The sequence below is a fragment of the Mastacembelus armatus genome, chromosome 7 (assembly GCF_900324485.2).
Source record: "Mastacembelus armatus chromosome 7, fMasArm1.2, whole genome shotgun sequence".
In the NCBI taxonomy this organism is placed as follows: Eukaryota; Metazoa; Chordata; class Actinopteri; order Synbranchiformes; family Mastacembelidae; genus Mastacembelus; species Mastacembelus armatus.
In genome coordinates, this window is record NC_046639.1 from 1,515,048 (window position 1) to 1,534,098 (window position 19,051).

A 19,051-nucleotide genomic window follows, 5' to 3' on the forward strand; every position below is an offset into this window, starting at 1 on the left:
TTACAGGAAACCGATAAAGGCGATGAACTAATGCTGAATAGTTCTGTCTTTGTGCGGTCGTGTTTCCACAGTACGTTTGTTTTGTGCAATGTCATTTTTGATTTCATGTTATCAGAAAGGGCTTTAATGTAACAGAGACTGAAGTCGACTCAAAGTGTAGAGCAGAGGAGGCTGAAGCAGAGAAGATTGCTGGAAAGTATTCCCTTTGATAACCCGGCCAAGAGGCCTTTGATTAACCGTGGTCCCAGCAGGAGCTCACACTGGGTCCTCTGTGGCACGACCACGTCCAATCACCAGCTATCAACAACCCTGGGTAATTACAGTCATCTTGTCATTAGCCCGGGACCCACCTGGAATTCCACATAGCGCAGGGTGGGATGAGGCCAGCAGGGGTTTGGGTTTAGGTTGGGCCTTTAATCAAACACTTCAGCCTTTGTTACTGACATATTACTGCCATCAACCGATGCTGGTGAGGGGCAGTGGGAGGGGAGTATACATGGCAGGTTGTCACACGGTTTAATCCTATCTAGTCTCTTTCTTACCTTCAGCCCCTATATTTGTCTGTCTAAACAAAAAAAAAAAAAGATTCCAGTGTCATTCTAATGCACCATATATTTCATATGAACATCTGTTTAGATAAGGAAATACATAATGTTACAAGCAAAAGCTGGAGAGAAGCGAAATCTGTCCGATGTGACTAAATAACCAGGACAATTGCTTCTTTTTCTTCTTCCCAGTGGCAGGTCTATCATCCCACCAACTGACTCTATCACAATAATGAGGTCTCCTCTCTCTGTCTCCTCTCGTCAGCCGCTGTAGTGCAGTCTCATCCGAAGATGAGAAAAAGAAACAACACTTTACAATTTAAATAAATCACTATTTAACAGTTTTCTTTCTTTTTCGTTTTTCTCTTTTTTTTTTTTCACGTCTGCGTTCAAAGTTCATCCATCCGTTTATTCGTGTATTGTCCATCTCCCTGTCCTCTGGTAGTCCTGTGCCTGGACTTGTGTTTGGCCACACAGCCAAACCTGCTTAGATGTCCACTTCCCAAAGTGCACTTGTCAAGCTACTTCTCAAAGTCCAACCAAGTATTCTTTTTGGTAAAGTGTACCCCCACCCCCCCACCCCCACAAAATAATGAAAAGTATGTGAGTAAATGATGATGTTTTAATAATACTGGATATGTTTGAAGGCTCAGTTAATGTAAGAATGTGCCTTTAAAGCATCATGAAAGCAGCAAACCATTTTAAACCCAGAATCTCTGATAAAAGCCTATTCCAACTGAAGCCTGAAGTGTTCACTGGTTTCACCGTTCATCATCGGGTCCCAGCAGTTCAGACACAGGGCTATTCACAAAACGGGAGATAATGGTTATTAATTCATATTGATGGGTAATTATTTTCTAGTGCTTTCACAGAAACAGGTAGAAAAGCCATGCAATGATGGCCCCCAGATGGGGGCAGGGGAGGGCGGAGACGCAGAGCACTTTCGGACAAACTTTCCCAGAATTCCATGTTCCACAGGATGTCCTGCAAAGGGGAAAGGGGTGGGGGTGCGTTACAGGGGCAGAGGGGGCATGTCCTCAGGTCTGATCCAGCACTTGTTTGGGTGCCTTGCATGTGTGTATATCCACGGCCTCCTCACAGTCCTTACACTCCACAGAACAGCACCATTTGAATTTGCACTCGCACTTGACGATTTGCTTGACTCTCATGGTGTCGTAGCCCCGTCCGCAGCACATGACCTCACAGCCGTCTGTACCTCGTGACGTCTTATTGCAGACCCGTCCAGCAGTACCCAGGGAACCTGTACAGAATACAAAAGAGATAGAGGTAGTGAAGGCTAAGATCTTAGGAAAAAACAGCCTTTCTTTTAAGTAGTTTAATATTTTTTTTTACTTTTATTTTGAACAGACAGAGACAAGAGACATGAGAGAGAGAGAGAGAGAGAGAAGGTTTATATCATCCAAACAGGGTCCCTCAGCCGGGGAGCCCCTTGTGGATGTTGCAGTTATGTAGTTTACACCTTGGTCATTGGAATAATTCATTGTATGATAGTTGTAGAGTGGCAGCGTGTTGAACTTTCTTCCTCCTGATCAACATTATGCTGGTTTGTAAAAGTGACTGTTTAGCGGTGTCGTGTGTAGCATTGTGTTTAGAGGTCTGGGAGTTACCTAATGCCATGTTAGATTGTCTGTCTTATGTGAATGTCATCCCCACAGAGATTAGTGCTGGTGTTTGGTGTGAGAAGATCCCTGTTTGAACTGCTACCTATCACAACAAGCTGCCCATAGAACAACAGACCCACACACACAACTATGCAGTGTTGGTAGAGTGGCCTATAGTTACACTGCCTTTCCCAAGCCACTGCTCCCTTTGAAGCCACTCTATGTGTGTGTGTGTGTGTGTGTGTGTGTGTGTGTGTTAAATGGACAGTGGACCATGACAGACAGGCTCTCACACACTGACGCCCACTCTGCCCTCCAGCTACGCTTAGTTCAGACGGACCGAGAGCGAGAGACTGTGACAGACAGAAGTGATTTTTTTTTTTTTTAAAATTAGCTGCTTGTGTCCTCAGGGTGTGGATTCCAGTGAGGAGGTGAGAAACAGGGGGAGGATGGACGAAGGGACGAAGGACGAGGCAGACAAAGGGCAAGGGGAAAAGCTGGACGGAGCTTCCGAATGACGAAACTCAAATATCCCAAAATCTTTGTGTGACGGTGTGTTTCCATCCGTCAGGCAGGAACAGTCATATCTGATTAGCTGCATGGTGTAAAGGTTGATCAGCACAGTCTCTGACTATATATTGTCTACGCGTTAACTGACATATTGACCATGTCCCCGGGGTACAAGGATATTAGCTTCCACAGACATCACACAAGGGCCCTGCTATGACTGCTGTTACACACACACACACACACAAACAGTAGTCACGCATGAGCGTACACACAACGTACACATAACACATCAGGACAATCCATCAACATGCATGAGAAACTGGCTCCCTTTGTGTCCAGTCTACCTCGTCTCTCTCTCTCTCTCTCTGCTGATCTTACCTGCTGTTTTGTCGTGCAGGCAGTAATCTGGAGAGTTCTCAAAATAGACCAGGTCATTCTTGGTGGCCTTCCTGAAGGCTTTGTTGGCGACAGCGAAGCCTGTCCCATCTTGATTCATTGTCACCTCAATGGCCCCATTGTATTTCCTCCTCAGGTAGTCACCGGTCTTTCTGAAGTCTGACATGGCGTTCCAACATGTCCGCAGAGTGCAAGAACCGCTCACGCCATGGCATTTACACTCCAGCGTCATGAAACGCTTCACTGCCTGAGTAGATAGGTAGAAGTGGGGATCCTGTTTTAGCTGTCATGTAATCAAGTTTTACATGTTTTAAAAATGCAGTTTAAGACAAATACAACATATATTTGCACAGATAGGTTATAAAATAAAATATGTCTGTTCCATGATTTTGGTGACTTGGTGTAATGAAACACTCACTGCTCTGCCACAGCGATTGTTGTGTAGGTTCATGAGTGCCCGTGCATCTCGGACAGACCTCTCTTTGGCATCTATGAAGGCTTTGGCAAACTTTATCCCGTAATTGATATTATCACTGCAGCCGCCCCAATCAAACTCTCCTCTCTCATCGCTTGACCGTCCACGTTTCTGTGGGTTGCAGTTACATGTCTTCAGCTCCCCCAGGCTGCAGGCGTGAGTAAGCGCATACACCACTCCTGCAGAGGAGATAGCATAGACAAATGCCGCTTCACGACTGCCTGAGAAAGGGGTACAGAGAAAACAGAAGAGAAGAAAGAAACAGAGGTTGAACGCAATGCAATAGATTATCCAAGATCTAAAGTCTTGCAGTTCGCACGTTAACATGCTTACACAAATACACATAATGTCATGAGCAGGCCTGGGTGTGAGCCACTGGGATGTGAAGGTGCAGCTGACGGGGGCATATCAGGCATGACGCGGAGTATAGGACAGCTCTGTTTAAATATTATCATGGAAATAATCCAAGCTGCGGGGCTCTCCTCTGCTCACATAAATTGTTTAAATACAGACACAGTGATACCCCATTAATCAGCAGCAGGGTGATGTCATGACAGCATTATCTGCCATTGCTGTGCTCATCTGTTCATTCCTGTTCCTTAGAATATGACTCATCTATCGTGTGGCTAAAGACGCACAGAAAATTCGACATAGTGTTTAGTCACAGTTGCTTTTTGCATTGTCTGTGGGAATAAATGCCCCAGAACCAACATGGCAGGAAGAGCATTAAGAACTTATGCATCTTAGGGTCACATGGTCAAACTGATGATCATGAGTGGTCGACACTGAGGGCCTCTGTAATGAAAGTCAAAAAAGTTCTCAGATCTGATTTAAAATAGAATAGAATGGAGAATGAGAACGTAGTTTCCAGTTTTTAAACTGATATCAAGCACGTAAAGATTTTCATAGGTTCTAATAATTCAGTTTACCCCCTGGCCTCGTGACTGTTCATGTAGATCCAGTGTTTTGATCCATGATATGATGGTTTGAAAACCGTAACGGAAAGTTGCTGTGGAAATTTGTGGTTCCAAGAGGATGAATTTGGAATAAATTATTAATTGCTAAGAAATGTACTATGTACATTCATGATCCCCACATGAACACTCTAACTGACCACATCAACTCTGTTGAATATCTGATTATTTAAAGTGTCTATGCTCTATTTTTAATCATATTTTTACACACATTCAATATATTACAGATTTTGAGGAAGGGGATATTTATATCATAGATTAAGGTTCACACTCACTTTTCAAATCTGTCTAAACCAGTCCACGTCCATCGTGCTTGTTTTGTATTCACTGGAATTTCCCATTTCATCAGAGGGGTGAGGGGAAGGGGGCACTGGGTGCTAAGGGGGTGTGTGTGGGGGAGGATAGATGAGGATATCATTCAAACCTGCGCTGTTTGCCTGACAGTGAGAATATCTCTCTAAATATTTATATCTACATTACTGTTTATTCCCCTATCACACAGCCTGTATCTCCATATCTACTTTTTCCTGTGCATCGCTGGTCCCTGTGTATGCTTAGGATCTTGAGTGGGACAATAACAAGCTCAGGCAAGTGATATCTTACAGTACATTTGTGGAGACAAACCTCTTGTTCTATGCAACATGGGTCCAGATATACTACAGTTAACTGCCGGGAATGAAACCCTGGTCAGTAGAGTCATGCAGAAGTAGGTTGGTGCATTCCTGCATGTATGCTCTGCATTCAAAATACTGCAGTAATGATCTACACTAGTTGCTGCAGATCATTTCAGAATAAATGCATGATGGGTAACTTATCATGTAGTGTTTCATGCAAGACTCCCACGTGGCTTCAAGGCACCAGTGCAACTTGGCTTTCGTGTGTCTGCGCTGAAGATGCTCAGTCCCTGTGTTGTTTAATAAATGTTCATGACTCAGGCGGTCTGCTGTCATAGCACCCTGCAATTGTACATGCAATGGCTGCAAAGACAGGACAGGTACAGTGTGTATGATGCATTTGCACCTGTGTGCATACACTATGTGTATATGCATGATTCTGTTGCAAAGCAGAGAGGTCTGGCAGGAGTGGAGAAACAAAATGATGACAAGCCCACGTCTTGCGCCCCATATGTTTATTGACGAGGCATAAGGTATTACAACAGTCCATTAGTGACTATAAACACGGAGCACCAGCATACGTGAGTATGAGACAGAAAGATGGGAGAAAGAACAGAGCGAGGGAAGAAGGTCAGAGAAGAGAAGGGAGAGATAAGGCAGTGAAAGTGATGGAGGAGGGTGAATATGAGGAGTCAGATTGTAGCAGGTTGGGGGTCAGTATTTAAACTCTTTGGTCAAGACAGACACACATGTGGACACACACTTGGACTTACTCCGTAGCAGGACACGGTCCGGTGTGCTGCAGTTCCAGCGATGGTGTCTGAACTGGTGCTGGCATTCTTTGATCCACTCCTTGGTGCCCTCGCTGATGGCCTGCATGATGTCTGGGTGGCGCTGGCAAAGTTGCCGGTGGTTGTTCACCGAACCTGTGATGGTTTCACAGATCACACGGGCCCCAAGCGCACCAATATACCTGGGGATGCCGAGAACACAAGAAGATTCAAGGCAGTTTAGAACTGAATCAAAAAGAAAATTCTGATTCATAAGCATCATTTTAAAATTGGACCAGAATACAGTTACCCCAGTGATTTCTGGTATATTGCAACTGATGAGCATGCATCTGGGCCTTCTTGTGGTTTAGGTGCATACACATGTGGATACGCACCCAAAGGTGTGGAGTGTCACGAAGGAGGGCTGCAGTAACAACCCTCTGTGAGTCAGAGTTCACTACACTTAACAGTTTAAGGTTTGTGAGTAGGAGGGGAGAGGAAACCATTTACTCCACTCTCCAAATAAATAAGCACTTAACCTCTCCCCACAAGACCTGTGTGTGTATGTGTGTTTAAATGTTTCCCAATGGGATAGTTAAAATCATGTCTTCACAAATCAGAGCAAGAAGTCCGGGGCCTCCAATAACCCTGTCAAACTAAGACCCCATTTACTGACTTTACTCCTCCTTTACTCTTCTGCCTGATCGCTCTCATCTTACTCAAACTTCTTCCAATTTTCCTCCCTGTCCTAATAAAACAGACTTTTATAGTATACTACCAGGACAAATACTGATATTTGGGTTGAGAATACCCCAAACTAAACTCAGTGTTTGTACGCATGAGATCTCTCACAGCTTGGTGGCTGCAGGGCTTTGGCGGGTCAGCGTCGGGAGGTCAGGGGACGGTGTAGCTGTGTGGTTGTGTTTTATGAGACTGGGTGAGAGGATTGAGACTGGCGGCTTTTTATTCCCCAGAGTGGGATTAGAGCGGAGGAGTAAGAAGTGAGTGCTCATCAAAGGAAAGAGCAATTCACACTTAATTTTCTCTCTCGCTCTTTCTCTCTGAAAGTTGGGAGGTTTTGTGGATTTTATAGGATAATAAATCATTATCCACGGGTCTAAAATAACAGGCTGTAAAACCCAAACTGTGGGTCGGAAAATGACAAGATGCAGACAAACATGGTCACCGAGTGCTTTGATTGACTTCTGATGATGTACCCATGACTCCTGCTGCCCTGTCATCTTTTCAAGCCTTAAGACCTAAAAAATGAACAGAATATGATCGTGTTCTCTAAGATTATCACTAAGAAATTGACTCATCATATAGTTTTGAGATGGATGCAGAAATTAAAGGGAATTAATAGTTAAAAAGTCAGGGTTTGCGTCCCTTGGCCAGAACAGACGTCAGCTTTATTACCTTTCAATAACTGGGTGGTCTGTAAAATTTCTGCAATATAAATAAAACATATTTGCATTGAACCATATTTGTCTTTTGCACATTTCTCAGTGGCTGAAACATCACAGTCATGTTTGCCAACACCTGCAGGGTCAAAGCCCCAGCCTGAGTCCATAACATCACCTACTGTATATATGATAAACAGCTAAATGCTCTATCTCCTACACCAAATTCCCCTCAAAGCCAATAACGCTCAGCCAAAGCCTTTACGCACACACTTCCCATAACTGCTGCTAATCTACACAAACTGTAAAGGCATTCCACCACCGCCCACACACACACAGACACTTCTCCTATAAACACACTCATGCACATTTACACGTCTCTTACTGTACAATGAGGTGTTTTTATGCTCTACATGGCTGGTTTGGGTGTGTTTTAGTGAAGTCATTTGTGTGTGTGGTACGTGGTGAATTAATGACTGTTCTGCCTTGTCTAACGTAGGCTCCAGCTGAGCTGAACACGCGCACAGCCAACAGCGCAGGCATAAATTACATTTATCGCTCTATTATTATTGCTCAGTGTGGCAGGCCAACAAACTGACACAAAGAAAATGCATTTTTAGAAGAAAGTCCTAAAAAAGACGCGAATTTAAAAACACATAATTTAGGTTAGACTCACTAGCCGGTTCCTTTTTTTTCCTTCAGGAACAAGTCAGTGAAAAATTAAATTCAAATCTGATAGAAAACACATTTAGAGTTTTTTTCTTTGGAGTCATTACCCCATAAAACTACAAGGAGGTGCACCCACTGGTGACACACCGCGGCCTGTGAAACTCTTTTTAATCACATTCCTGCGTTTAAATTGTTGGCAGCAAACATGAAATGCAGGAATAAATGAAGTTTAACATCATGTCTGATGAGACTGTCGGTTATACAGCAGGTCAGTGTGATCAATTAACTACAAAGCTTCATCTCTGATCATCGCTTGTTCAGATTTGCTGATTTGAAACAACTGGATTAAGTTTTGTTTTTGCTTTGGTAAAAGGATTAATAAACTAATCACCATAAGTTAAATTAGCTCCCAGATCTGTTTCAAAAGTTTAAGATTATTATTATCATTATTATTATTTATTTATTTATGTGTTTGTTTTTTTTTTACTCAATCGTTTGTTGCAAACTCAGCTTCTATAAATCTTGCTGACAGGCAGGTAGGCCTGTAGGTGTGATTGGTGCAGACTCACCACCACGAGTCTACTCGGGGCGTCACCAGCAGCAGCAGCAGCAACAGACACGCACAGTAAATCCTCGAACTGGCACCGGGGTTTTTGCGTAAAGAACATCGGGATGAAAGTGAGACTCCCGGCGAACCACAGCTCCGCATTCGTGCTGCCCGGAGGTTGACAATCCGGTTTAAAGCCAGCATTGCTCTGCCACCAAAAGTTCCCAAGGAAGTTCAGATTCAGATTCAGCTTCAATAGACGCGGGTTGGTGTGAAGACGTGTAGCCCAGGCACTCATTCAGTAGGTGGGTTTCATTATCTGGAGTGTGGCTCCATATTGCGCGGCTCTCAGGACTGCGCCATGTGCGAACCCGACTCTCCACTTAGGACTTCTGGCTGCCGACAGGAAGTTTACCTGTCGAGGAGAGCGACAAGTGTCGGCTGTCTCACCTCTCCTGTCAGGTCCCCAAACACTTATCCTTGGCGTTTTTCTCAGTTCAGGGACAGAAACGATCCAAATGACAGCTGAAGGCTGGAAGATGCGAGACTGGCTGTGGTTCTGTCGGCTGTGTGACTCTGTGCTGGATCGGATGCTCGCACCGGACCTCTCCTTTATCAGCGCGCGGTGGACAGAGTGGGAGCTGAGAGAGAGGGAGAGAGAGAGATTGAGGGAGGGCTCGCTGCCGATAGATCCTCTCGCCCATTGGGCAGATGTAGGGGTTACAGAGTTTGACTAGGAAGGAGAGATTAAAAAGGGATGGATGATGCTTGATAGGGGGTTATGATGCTGCTGAGTTAGGACCGGACTCATGTGAGAGGAGTCCATCTGTAGCCACAGACAGACAGTACTGTCATTAATATGGGCGCCCTTGGTTTGCGGAACACAACCCAGATAATTCAATCACAAGAAAAGTCTGATTTTTGAAGGAAAAATATTTTGCTTCATTATTTAAAAATACTGACATAAAATGAATTGCTACAGAATGCAGTCACTTTATGTGTCGAAAATGAATAATGAAGGATAAACTGCACAAATTAATGAATTAATAAAATTAATCTATAATAGAATAGATATGTTTTATATAGAATCTGCTGTTACATCCGTTATTAACCTCTTGAATTAACAGCAGAATTAAAACATAAATCAAAAGAGATTACATAATCTTAACATGAGCAAAACTGTTATTCATAAGTTACGTTATTTAACTGTTTGTTGTAGAGCATCTGCAGCCGAGCACCGCCTAAATCTTAGCAGTGAAGTGAAAGTCAGAGAAAAAAGCAGGATACTCTATGTGGGACTGGGAGACCGGCACCAAATCATCCAGTGGAACAGCACTGTGGCTTAAATATGATCCACATGTGTAAGAGAGAGAATGCTGAGACAGCACAGGAAAGCAGCACATACACTGTAGTGGCCATCCTTACCTTCTTTCTGTGTGTCTTCATGTCGTCTTCAGGCTCGGCAGTCGTCTGTCATCAAACCTCTGGTGTTTCTCTGTGGTTGATGGCTCCTGACAGATTAAAAGACACTTTTATGTATCCAGAGACCTTCCACAAACTTTAAACCCAACACTCGCTGGCTTGTTTTTTTTTTTTTATCAGTGTGGTCTTGTCCAGGGAGTTTGTGATATTGGATTGAAAGTGCCACAGTTGGTTCAGCTGACCCAGGAATACTGACTAACAAGTAAACAAATCAGGAAAATCCCTGTCGGAATTGAAACTATTAGAATAAGCTATAGCTGCTATTTCATGAAAAGCTGGAGAAAACAATTCGAGTGTTTATGCCAAAGCTGCTGTTAACACTAAGCTCCTTTTAGAGACATTTGTATTTCTGCTTAGGCCTCGGCAGGAAGGCTGCTGGTCGGGGTGAGACACACTTTTCAACGTTTCCAGAGAAAAGCACGAACACACAGAACAGAGTGGATGCAGGTTTGTGCGAGGCCGCGAGGTGAGGCAACTAAACTAAGCTCTGGTGAATATTTGTGCGCCGCTGCTCAGCTCACAATTTTCTGCTAAATCAAAAGGAATTAGGGAAGCACAAACATGGCTGAGTTATGCTCTCTCTCATGGGGCTGGAGCTGGAGCAGACTCTCTCTCTCTCTCTCTCCCAGCCTGTGAACTTGACCCCAGCTTTCTCTTCATAAACAATAACAGAGTCAAGTGCCTGCTTGCTTGTCAGTTGGAGGAAAAGTTTGTCCTGATGTACGGGGTCCAATCTGGCAACCGTCATCTCAGAGGAAAAGTACTGACGGGGGTTGCTATGTTTAAATGCTGCACACGGGGTGAAGGAGGGATAAAGGTGAGATTTACAGAGGCAGCGGTTTTGGACTAATCCAATTGATTTTAGTGCTGATACATTCTAATCACTCAGGATTATTTCTGAAAGGAAAATTGCAGTTAGAAGAATCAAATGTGTTGAATGAACTAAGGGACAAGCCAGAGGCATGTACTCTAGGTGGAAGAGTTGGACTAATGGCCCAGTAATGTATCCTTTGCTGGGATTATGTTGTGGGCTGTCACCAGTCAGGTAGTCCAGGGATGAGCTCAGTGTGTATTCCCATCCCCTGGCAGCGGGGAGCAGGGAGGACAGCCTGTCGTCAGGCCTGGCCAAGTTCCCATACTGATGGGCCACAATGGGACAACTCAACACTGGACAGGTTCATGAAGGAAAAATAATAAGGGACAGCTGGAGGGAGGGACAAAGACAAAAAATTGGTGAACTGGAGCCAATTAGGGAAAGATGTAAAGTGTTACCATATCCACTTCAATTTTTCCAACACTAAATTCAGTCCAAACAAGAAAATAACCCGTTTTCACCAAGTCAAATTCAACAACTAAATAGTTTGCTCTGGAGCAGCATCATTTAATACTTTACCCTCCAGAACTGTTAATAATTAAATCACTTCCATGAAGTTTTGGTTAGGTTTAGGAAACAATATGATTTGGGTTAAAATTATTATCACATGGTTACAGAAGTTGGTTTGGGCCAGTTGTGGAAAAAATGACATTTAACTCTTGGTTGAAATGGGGAACAAATGTTGATCTTCCATGTTTTGTTGACCCACCCATCCACCCTAACCTTCTCTTTACACAGCGTATAATAATGTTTCGCAGCTCCCCTCTTTGTTTCCATCATAATGACTATGGCCGCTGGAGCACTTTGTGATTCAGTTTAAACATATGTTGTTATGGGTCTCCTTGTTTGTTGCTGCCTTCAGTAATGCCCCATATAAGCATGAGTGTCTTCAACATAGTTTTGCAATACCTCCCAATGCATTTAGATATTTACTGGTATTTAGGTTTGGCACCTAAAACGTCTTGATGAAGGTCAGGGAAAGACCATGGTCTTACCCCTGGTGGGAGACACGGTGAGAACAGTGGTCTTGGTTTGCTCAGCCATCCACCCTGTCCTCCTCCCTGCATGTTTCTGCAGCGCTATGCTATTTCCACTGAGCTCGCATGGCCACAAGAGGTTGCATGTGAGGAAAATGTGAACACATCATTTAAGTGAATGCCTGAACAATGCTGTAGTTCTGACAGATACAGTCTGAGTTATATGAATGCTTTCATTTCTGCAGGATCGTTTCTTGAAGATGGATAAAACACTGTCACAGTCTCTGTGTCACGAGGGTTAAAGGACCTGGCCCGAGTGGCTGTTTAGATAATAATCACCTAAAAATCTAGCAGCATTATCCTAAAGCTAATGAAAGGTCAGAATACAACACAAGCTCTAAAAATACAGTGTCCCTGAGGGCCAGACAGCCCCCAGTGTGTGTGTGCAAGCCAGAGAACCAGATCTGTGATAATTTATTGTCTTGTAAATTTAGATCTGCCAACAGCAATGAGCTGCCTTGAACAAACAAAACGGCGCTTGGAACTCCAGAATCTCCTGAACCGCTTGGCTAGCTCTCAGAGAAGGTGTCGGAGTCCGTTGTCAACCACTTCGCCCTGGTGCAAACGGTGGAACAGATGTCGTGTGCATTTAGACAAAGTTTGTGGTTCCACAGTTATACAAAGAAACAAACAAAAAACTGAACACAATATGTACCATTACAGTACATTATGTGTGGCCTTCTTGATCCCTGGGATAGCCTGTCATTAATAGATTTTATAGCTCCTGCGAACACACATACAAGTGTCTTAGATGTTATGGCGATAACTCTATAATAGACTATCTACTAAGTCACAGGAGGATGCTGTCATGCTGGACAAATGCAAAACATGCACACACACACGAGCACGCACAGGCTGTCAGAGACAAACACTCAGACCAGAGCAGGTGATACAGATGACATCAAAGGGATATCCTGAGCAGCATGGCCTCTTTGACGTGTAACATATCTCAGACACGTCTTAGTGGCAGTAGACTGGGACAATGATACACAGACAAACAGTCACACAGACAGAAATACATCATCCGCATTAGATGGGATAGACTGGGATAAACATAAGCCGACTGCTTTCATTCCTATTTCCAATTAAAGCATTTCAATGTTACAGTGAGAATGTTTTAAAATAATCCAAAGTGAAATGTACCTTTATGGATGCTGGTCATTTTTACAGCACACTGTCTCCTTGCTCCCTCTGAGTGGAACTGAGTTTGTGCTGAGTAGTTTCCTGTTTTAGTAGGGAACTGTCTGTGTGACGTACAGTGCAGGTCATGGGTAGCTGGTCACATGGTGGCCAGCTGAGGTAGCATGTTGAACAGTGAAGTGGTGTACTGAACCCTAAACCTGAAGCCAAGACTGAAGCCGTAGTAGTAGAACAGCTACCCGTGTTTTATTGGTGCTGACTTGTGTTTTTCATGTACGTTGTAAAGAGCTGAGGGTATAAAAAGAAAAGTATTATTCTGCCAGGGAATAGTTCTCATATTCTTATGTATTTTCTTAACCGACACCAGAACATGGTCTCAATCCAAAACAACAGTTAATATATTAATGAGCAGACAGATCAAAGCAAATAATAGTCATTTTCTGTCTGAGTAGCTGCTCATAAAACAATACAGTGAAAAGACTGTTATATTCAGCTAGTGGGGCTAAAATAAAAAACGTGACTATTTAAAACCTTCTCTTGCCTTTTCCTAACATCAACTCATCATCACGCCCAGTTTCCCCTGTTCAATGTCGAAAGAGTCTTTTAGCGTATTTTAGCTCATTGTTTTGGTTTCATGCTTAGCAAATTCACTGCTTTGGCTTAGGCCACTAAACACTTGCCCAGCACCAACGATGCCAGTGGCATGTGGTATTTAGCAATCAGGGCGCCAGACATTTCCCTTTGGACTTCAATGAAACCGATGGACACAAACACTGGTCGAGATGAATGCTAATATTGCTCATGTTTGGTGGGTGTGTAAATAAGCAGCTGTTTGTTATAACAACTTCTTAAGCTGATAATGCATCTGTTTTGTGGTTACAGCTGATTGTTCTGCCCTCAGGAGTTTGAAACATTGACTAATTCGGGTTTAACCAAAGTTGAGAATATTATTTGTACAATACATCAGACACATGAGAGAAAATGGGTTGTGTGTGTGTGCAATAGGAAAAAACAAAGAGGTATCTTGTTGAGAGCTTATGGCAAAAAACCCAAATGCTGATATTGTTGGCTGCATGTACATGTTAGTGCTTTACTGTAAATAACACATGCAATTAGCTGTGGTTCAGATATGGTGAGAATCTGATCAGTTACATTAAATTTGTGGCAGTTGTGTGAGTCCTGTGTGACTATTGATGGAGGTGGCATAAGACCTTAGGCTGCAAGAACCCTGCTGTGCATGTTCTGAGTGCTCACTGTGTGAGTGACGTTCAGTTTTGCAGTGAAAGTTGTCTGGTCTATCTGGTGCTTTAGGTTGAATTTTTGAGCGCGGGTCATTGTGGCCCTTTGGCAAAAGGCTGTGTGGTGGAGGCTCTAAGTTGTTGGAGAGGTTCCTCCACGCCCTAAATGATGAGAGCAGGGTTTAACCGGCTGCAGGTGCTCTCGAGACAGGCGGGTAGGGCCTTTGAAGTGGAAGCCAACTGGGACCCCAGCCCATCTCTGACCAGCAGCCAGCACAGACACATTCGCTTTCAGTTAACACTCTCCCCTCTCTCTCGATCGCTGCTCTCTTCTGTTTTGCTTTCTGCTATCATTTTCATTATTCATCTCTGTATTCGCTCAGAAGAGAACCATTCAGCCCGAAAGCTTTGGGCCCGTCATTTCAGCATATTATTTGCCATCGCTATAGAATAACTATCACCACTGTATTGATGAATGCACAGAAAACTTAATGTGGTGAAATCATGTATTTCTTCACTCTCAAGCTCAGTCCTCTTAACAGGACACATCCGGCCTTTGGCGCTGCCCAAGCAGCCAGTCATCAAAAGCTCATAAGCTGTCTTTACTCCAATGAACTTACACTTACAAGAATGTACTGTATGTACGCAGTCATGCACATATCTCATTAAAGAGAGTGAAAAATAAATGGCTGTTTCAATAGTAAGTTCCCTCGAGGCAGCTACATCTGGCTCCTGTTAGCCACAAGCGTATAAAAGTCAAATGCAGTTTAGTCCCAGGCATTCTGTAGTATAAGTACACACACACACACACATACAAACTTTGACATAGGACTGGGAGCACGGTGGTCACCCCCACTAGTACCAGTCTCACCGGTACCAACCCAAGTCAATAATTCTGTGGTAGCACTGTTTTGTCTGTTTAAACAAAATAACCACAAAATTATCATTTTTATTATTATTATTTGCTTTATTTTGTTTTTAATTGTGGCCACTATAGTATGACCCTAGTAGAACTTACATTTTTTAATTCAAATGTGTACAGTAATATAGAATATTTACTTTCATTAGCACGTCCTTAACAGCAGTGCTTGGGATCTGCTGAGCCACAGTGTCTTGGCACCTCATCCAGTGCTTGTTATTGAGCCATGAGTCCGTGACACAAAATGAGATGAAGTGAAAGCATGCTGCTGTTCCACACGAAGATGCTGCGATGAGTTCATCAACAGGATGTAAGACATAGTTTATGCAACATAAACAGACACTCACAGACAAGCAAGTGACCAGACCATCGCTACATCCCAGACATCCAAACAAATCTCAGTGCACTCACATGGCCGTTCAGTGCTTCCCCAAAATCATGACTCATTCATCAAACAGTCGTCGTCATCACTGCTGGTGATAATGAAATCGTTAGCAGACACTTCGACCACGTGCCCTGGTATCTCGGTGTGTAACTAGTGTGTTTTAAGTGCAGCAGCTGACAACAACACTTTTATAAAGCAAGTAACAGGCGAGCAGGCAAAGTACACGATTAAGGCTTTCACATCTTGACCATCTTCTGCAATTTTCTGGTATTTTGGTCATGCCACTGAGGTCATTTTATTTGTACTTCCAAGCCCAGCAGGCAAGACTCTGAAGCCATGTGAGTCTGTGTCTCGCTTTTGACTTTCTGCCACGTTCAATCCTGGACAAAACTGCTATTTTGATTTCAGCTAGGGTGGGATAACTTTCATATTATTGTATTATTGCATGTAATGCAGACCAATATCACCATTTTGGTTTTAAAATTGAAGAAGATGGAGTTTGTAATCACTAAGTGTACGTGTATTTGTACGTGTTACAAGTACGTGTGCATGCTTTTGTCTTAATTACCTGAATACTGGAATTATCCACAGCCTTTGTTGTGCACTCTGTCCAGCAGAGTGACACCAGTAAACCAGCTCCATATATAAGCTACTGTGTCTGCCAGGCTGATGTCAAAAACTGCAAGAGACTGTTGGAATCAGATTGAAAACATTTTCTCGGTGAAGAACATCAGATTTCACGCCATATTTTAACAATAGCTGTGTTGTGGTCAGCTGGAGCGGTCCAGTAAAAGCTGGCATATCTTTGGCAGGTGGCTGGCACTTGTCCTGGCCTGTCAGAATGAAATGTTGCTCTTATGTCAGCTCTGGGTAAACTCTACTATCTGTGACTGTGATGGACGGGCCTTCTCATGGTCTCTTGAGATCTAACACACATAGAAATACACAGAGGCTTAGATCAGCCTCTGGACTGCTTCAAGGGCCTGGATGCATCTCCTGGCTAGTTGCTGCCAGATTTCAGCTGATGGTGAGGATCAGACAGCTTGAGGACCGACTCTTTTGCAGTACAGTACTCCGATTCTGTCCAAAAGAGAAGGTAGCCATATAACAATATAAAAATGCTTTATAACAGGTAAAACTCTTGCATTTAAAGTCCAACTTGAGTAAAAGTATATCACTAAAATCTATTTAAACTATCAAAAGCAAAAGTACAGCAGACAAATGTCACCTTTGACTGATATATTACCCTATTACACGTGACATTATTAGCATTATTAGGATTTTAGTATTGTTGCGTCAAACCTTTAGAACCATTGCACTGCATCGGACCGTAACTACTTTCTACTGGTCAGTTCAGTGGCTCCTGCAAAGGGTCACTGGATAAAATTTATGGGATGTAAAATGATTATTGGGAGAGGAAAGAAGAAAAATCTGCTCTAAACAAATTTATTTTCATCTTTGCTTCTTCTGTGAAATAAATGTTTTGTTTTGTTTGTTGTCTGTTGTTTCGAGTCAAATTTAGAGACGAAGCTCTTTAGTGGAACTACAGAACTCATAGATATGTGAAACATGGATTTTGGGCAGGGGTCGCAAGCCAAAAAGATGCAGGACCACTGGTTTAGTGTGTAACAATGCAGTCTGTTTTATCAACATATATGTTTTTGGCTTGGGGCGGCACAGCAGTGCAGTGGTCACTGTCCTGCCTCACAGCAAGAAGGTAATGGGGACTTTCTGTGTGGAGCCGCATTGTCTTCCTGTGTCTTGGTGGGTTTTTTCCAGGTACTTCATCTTCCTCCCACAGTCCACAGACGTGCAGGTTAGGGTCAGGCTAATGGGTGACCCTAACCTGCACATAGGTGTAAGTGTGAGTGTTTGTCTCTAGGTGTCAGCCCTGTGAAAGACAATTAGTCCAGGGTGTACCCCACCTCTTGCCCAGTGTCAGCTGGAATTGGCTCTGCCCCCCCCCCCCTGTGACCCTGGATGTTTTTATGCCAAATATGAATCTGAACAATATCTAGTGGATATTATACTACACTATATACTACAGTGTCAAAGAAATGTAGTACCATAGAGTAACGATATTATTCAAGTACAAGCAGCTCAAAAACAGAAGACTTGTATAAATGCACGGTCCATGTGTCCAGTGTGACTGTAGGTTCAAGGGGTGTTTCTTTTACACCTGGCTTGCGTAAATCTGAAATTAACCCTTTATGCATAATTACCCATGTTATTTCTGCTGCAGATAGCTAATCCAGCCCTCCCCTTAGAGTCTCTCAATGTCTTTCTGACTGGCCCTACTACTCTGAGCCTTACACGGAAATGTAGCCATGCGTGAATATCTCACCATGTGCTTCTAATCCAACTCCACGAACCTCTTTGGTGGTCTTGTGTCTGACCATTCTCCTACCCTGCCACCTACCCTGCCTCCTGCTAGCCTCCTAACCCCTGCTGTAGACTCAAACCTCACCCGACCAGCCAGCTCTGCCCCAACACTCCTGTTGCACCTGGTACTAATTCATCTCTTTGTCCAACAGACTTCAGTAGCATGCACCACTGCTAATGTACAGTCTTAATGTTTAAAACAAAAAAAGTAGGGATGTCCCGATCAAGGTTTTTCCTCCTGATCCCATTCCAAGTCATTTAATATTGAGTACCTGCTGATAGTTCAATACTTGTATTTCCCTGGATAGTACATTTTCACAGTGCACACTTCAAGTACATAAAATCAATCCACTGCATATGATTTAACATTTAATAGCCCTGCAATACATTAAGAATCCATCTTGAATGTTTTCATTTTCTGCAAAGTAAATAAAGAAACAAAAATATTTTTATGACTCTTGTGACAAATCTACTTAAATAAAATAAAACCAAATAACCACTGAAGCAAACGACAACATATCTTAAATAGCTCATTTTCACTAGGTGCAGTATTGTGATGTTAAACCATAACACTCAATATGAGTAGTGGAATCACAATCCCATTTCAAAATGGTGTAATAACTAACAACAACGTGTAGCAGCTTTCTAATTTATATATCATTTTTAGCCATGTTTTACCTACAAATCATATTCTCCATTTGTGACCCCATGGGGCAGCCGATGTAAAACAAAGGACTGAGTTTAGGTTGTATAAAGGAAAAGGTAAAAAATGCCTTGAGTGGCCGTGATGTGACGTGACAACCTGCTGGATGATCATTTGTTAGTTTATGGTAACTGGCAGCTTAATGTGATGTGACCTTTTCAGTTGGTAAATGAATTATACAAATTATACAAGTTGTTTTGTCAAGCTTTATTATTTAAAAAAATAAACAAAAAATGAATAACTTCAATTAAACGTGTGTGATTACTGACAGTGTTGCAGCAACAGTGACCCCCAGGTGGTTCTGCTATTGGATTATTGGCGGTTCTAGAGTTCATTTCTGATTATTTTTTCTATTAACAGATTATTTTA

At 43.0% G+C, this 19,051-nt stretch overlaps 1 protein-coding gene across 1 annotated transcript; it reads right to left on the reverse strand.

The window, feature by feature from the left end:
* Positions 1–1,409: 1,409 nt before the first annotated feature.
* Positions 1,410–13,102, reverse strand: LOC113145533 (protein Wnt-2b-A-like). Its single transcript, XM_026332369.1, has 7 exons — positions 13,059–13,102; positions 9,948–10,033; positions 8,545–9,163; positions 5,910–6,109; positions 3,492–3,769; positions 3,056–3,320; positions 1,410–1,806 (listed from the first exon to the last, which is right to left on the reverse strand). Exons 3-7 carry the CDS (start codon positions 8,724–8,726, stop codon positions 1,583–1,585), a joined length of 1,149 nt encoding a protein of 382 aa, XP_026188154.1. The 5' UTR covers positions 8,727–9,163; positions 9,948–10,033; positions 13,059–13,102; the 3' UTR covers positions 1,410–1,582.
* Positions 13,103–19,051: the final 5,949 nt, after the last annotated feature.

What these genes read in the sequence shown, in the direction of transcription:
- LOC113145533 (XM_026332369.1), bottom strand. Translation starts at nt 8,726, where the DNA reads ATGCTGGCTTTAAACCGGATTGTCAACCTCCGGGCAGCACGAATGCGG. An exon ending in CCCCGAGTAGACTCGTGGTG is followed by an intron (nt 6,110 to 8,544) that starts GTGAGTCTGCAC and finishes CGGCATCCCCAG; the next exon opens with GTATATTGGTGCGCTTGGGG. An exon ending in ACAATCGCTGTGGCAGAGCA is followed by an intron (nt 3,321 to 3,491) that starts GTGAGTGTTTCA and finishes CTATCTACTCAG; the next exon opens with GCAGTGAAGCGTTTCATGAC.